Below are 4,105 nucleotides of genomic sequence, written 5' to 3' on the forward strand. Positions count from 1 at the left end.
CCAGCAGTACTGTATCATCTTCGTAATTTTTAGTCAATAAAATTTTTGCAACGTAAGCTTAACTTTATGAACATTCGAGACGTGTAGTCCACTTGTCATTCCAATCTCCTTTGCATTAGCGTAGCCTCTTCTGTAGCCTGTCAACTATGTGTCTGTCTATCCCTGTTCTCTCCCCTATGCACAGGCCATACAAACGCTTCACACCGCGTGGACGCTGCCACTCTAACCTGGTGGTCCCAGCGCGCATGACCCACGTGGAGTTCCAGGTCTCCGGCAGCCTCTGGAACTGCCGGTCTGCGGCCAACAAGGCAGAGTTCATCTCAGCCTATGCAACCCTCCAGCACCTCGACTTCTTGGCACTGACGGAAACATGGATTACCACAGATAACACTGCTACTCCTACTGCTCTCTCCTCATCTGCCCACGTGTACTCGCATACCCCGAGAGCATCTGGCCAGCGGGGTGGTGGCACTGGAATCCTCATCTCTCCCAAGTGGACATTCTCTCTTTCTCCCCTGACCCATCTGTCTATCTCCTCATTTGAATTCCATGCTGTCACAGTTACCAGCCCTTTCAAGCTTAACATCCTTATCATTTATCGCCCTCCAGGTTCCCTTGGAGAGTTCATCAATGAGCTTGACGTCTTGATAAGTTCCTTTCCTGAGGATGGCTCACCTCTCCAGTTCTGGGTGACTTTAACCTCCCCACGACTACCTTTGACTCATTCCTCTCTGCCTCCTTCTTTCCACTCCTCTCCTCTTTTGACCTCACCCTCTCACCTTCCCCCCCTACTCACAAGGCAGGCAATACGCTTGACCTCATCTTTACTAGGTACTGTTCTTCTACTAATCTCATTGCAACTCCCCTCCAAGTCTCCGACCACTACCTTGTATCCTTTTCCCTCTCGCTCTCATCCAACACTTCTCACTCTGCCCCTACTCGGATGGTATTGCGCCGTCCCAACCTTCGCTCTCTCTCTCCCGCTACTCTCTCCTCTTCCATCCTATCATCTCTTCCCTCTGCTCAAACCTTCTCCAACCAATCCCCTGATTCTGCCTCCTCAACCCTCCTCTCCTCCCTTTCTGCATCCTTTGATTCTCTATGTCCCCTATCCTCCAGGCCGGCTCGGTCCTCCCCTCCTGCTCCGTGGCTCGACGACTCATTGCGAGCTCACAGAACAGGGCTCCGGGCAGCCGAGCGGAAATGGAGGAAAACTAGCCTCCCTGCGGACCTGGCATCCTTTCACTCCCTCCTCTCTACATTTTCCTCTTCTGTCTCTGCTGCTAAAGCCACTTTCTACCACTCTAAATTCCAAGCATCTGCCTCTAACCCTAGGAAGCTCTTTGCCACCTTCTCCTCCCTCCTGAATCCTCCTCCCCCTCCCCCCCCCCCCTCCTCCCTCTCTGCGGAAGACTTCGTCAACCATTTTGAAAAGAAGGTTGACGACATCCGATCCTCGTTTGCTAAGTCAAACTACACCGCTGGTCCTGCTCACACTGCCCTACCCTGTGCTTTGACCTCTTTCTCCCCTCTCTCTCCAGATGAAATCTCGCGTCTTGTGACGGCCGGCCGCCCAACAACCTGCCCGCTTGACCCTATCCCCTCCTCTCTTCTCCAGACCATTTCCGGAGACCTTCTCCCTTACCTCACCTCGCTCATCAACTCATCCTTGACCGCTGGCTACGTCCCTTCCGTCTTCAAGAGAGCGAGAGTTGCACCCCTTCTGAAAAAAACCTACGCTCGATCCCTCCGAAGTCAACAACTACAGACCAGTATCCCTTCTTTCTTTTCTCTCCAAAACTCTTGAACGTGCCGTCCTTGGCCAGCTCTCCTGCTATCTCTCTCAGAATGACCTTCTCGATCCAAATCAGTCAGGTTTCAAGGCTGGTCATTCAACCGAGACTGCTCTTCTCTGTGTCACGGAGGCTCTCCGCACTGCTAAAGCTAACTCTCTCTCATCCTCCTAGACCTATCTGCTGCCTTTGATACCGTGAACCATCAGATCCTCCTCTCCACCCTCTCCGAGCTGGGCATCTCCGGCGCGGCCCACGTTTGGATTGCGTCCTACCTGACAGGTCGCTCCTACCAGGTGGCGTGGCGAGAATCTGTCTCCGCACCACGCGCTCTCACCACTGGTGTCCCCCAGGGCTCTGTTCTAGGCCCTCTCCTATTCTCGCTATACACCAAGTCACTTGGCTCTGTCATATCCTCACATGGTCTCTCCTATCATTGCTATGCAGACGACACACAATTAATCTTCTCCTTTCCCCCTTCTGATAACCAGGTGGCGAATCGCATCTCTGCATGTCTGGCAGACATATCAGTGTGGATGACGGATCACCACCTCAAGCTGAACCTCGGCAAGACGAAGCTGCTCTTCCTCCCGGGGAAGGACTGCCCGTTCCATGATCTCGCCATCACGGTTGACAACTCCATTGTGTCCTCCTCCCAGAGTGCTAAGAACCTTGGCGTAACCCTGGACAACACCCTGTTGTTCTCCACTAACATCAAGGCGGTGACCCAATCCTGTAGGTTCATGCTCTACAACATTCGCAGAGTACGACCCTGCCTCACACAGGAAGCGGCGCAGGTCCTAATCCAGGCACTTGTCATCTCCCGTCTGGATTACTGCAACTCGCTGTTGGCTGGGCTCCCTGCCTGTGCCATTAAACCCCTACAACTCATCCAGAACGCCGCAGCCCGTCTGGTGTTCAACCTTCCCAAGTTCTCTCACGTCACCCCGCTCCTCCGCTCTCTCCACTGGCTTCCTGTTGAAGCTCGCATCCGCTACAAGACCATGGTGCTTGCCTACGGAGCTGTGAGGGGAACGGCACCTCCGTACCTTCAGGCTCTGATCAGGCCCTACACCCAAACAAGGGCACTGCGTTCATCCACCTCTGGCCTGCTCGCCTCCCTACATCTGAGGAAGCACAGTTCCCGCTCAGCCCAGTCAAAACTGTTCGCTGCTCTGGCACCCCAATGGTGGAACAAGCTCCCTCACGACGCCAGGACAGCGGAGTCAATCACCACCTTCCGGAGACACCTGAAACCCCACCTCTTTAAGGAATACCTAGGATTGTATAAAGTAATCCTTCTAACCCCCCCCCCCCTTAAAAGATTTAGATGCACTATTGTAAAGTGGTTGTTCCACTGGATATCATAAGGTGAATCCACCAATTTGTAAGTCGCTCTGGATAAGAGTGTCTGCTAAATGACTTAAATGTAATGTAAATGTAATGTAAATGTTTCATTGCTCACCATTGTAGTAGTAGCCTTTGATATTCTTGGGGCTTTCATCCAGTCGGTAGTCGTTGAGTTTCTTCTGAGTGAGCTGGTGCCAGAAGCCTGCCTCTAAGGCACTGGAGAAAGGAGCAAACTGCAGCTTTTGATCTGCGCTGTCTTTGTCTACGGGCACAGAAGCCATCTCTATCACCGCTCCTGTTCCTTGATGCTCAGATACAATCTATATAAAAGACATGAGGGGGGGGGGGGGGGGGGGGGGGGGGACGAGAGATGATGGGGTGGAGAAAATAAGAGGAAAAGGGTTGAAAAGAGAGAAGAAAAGAAAGCAGAGAGAAGTAAAATTGTTCATGACAGGAAGTAATTTAAGGAACTGATATAGCTACTTTAGCACGTTGATTAACAACTGGACTCCATAAGGGTCATCTCCTACAAAAGTTTTCCAACTATTCTTTCCTGGAGATGTTGGAGTGTATAGCTAGTTAAACATGTTAATAATGTATTGATGTGTGACTCTGGGTGTGCTGGCAGAGTGACAGATGGAGCTCTTCAGTAGTGTTGTTAGGGAGTTGTCCCTAGCTAGCTAACTGTCATGTGGCAACACTATTCAATTCACACCTTATACCTCTATTCTCACACACACACACACACACACACACACACACACACACACACACACACACACACACACACACACACACACACACACACACACACACACACGAGATCTGGCAGCTTGTATACTCAGCTGCCTGGGAGATATGAATTATCTGATTGTATTATATCTTCTGTTTCAATAACACGATTACAGCAGCCAGCTGTGGCTTCCTGCATGGCTAGTCTACATGACAACAGCTAGCTAGCT

At 51.4% G+C, this 4,105-nt stretch overlaps 1 protein-coding gene across 1 annotated transcript in view; it reads right to left on the reverse strand.

Moving 5' to 3' along the window:
• Positions 1-3,469, reverse strand: part of atg7 (ATG7 autophagy related 7 homolog (S. cerevisiae)) — a 124,223-nt gene extending 120,754 nt beyond the window's left edge. Inside the window, 1 exon segment of the mRNA NM_001165320.1 lies at positions 3,259-3,469. Within this exon segment, the coding sequence (NP_001158792.1) occupies positions 3,259-3,424 (166 nt within the window). The 5' untranslated portion in view covers positions 3,425-3,469.
• Positions 3,470-4,105: the final 636 nt, after the last annotated feature.

This window comes from Salmo salar, chromosome 22 (genome assembly GCF_965601325.2).
Source record: "Salmo salar chromosome 22, fSalSal1, whole genome shotgun sequence".
Taxonomy (NCBI): domain Eukaryota; kingdom Metazoa; phylum Chordata; class Actinopteri; order Salmoniformes; family Salmonidae; genus Salmo; species Salmo salar.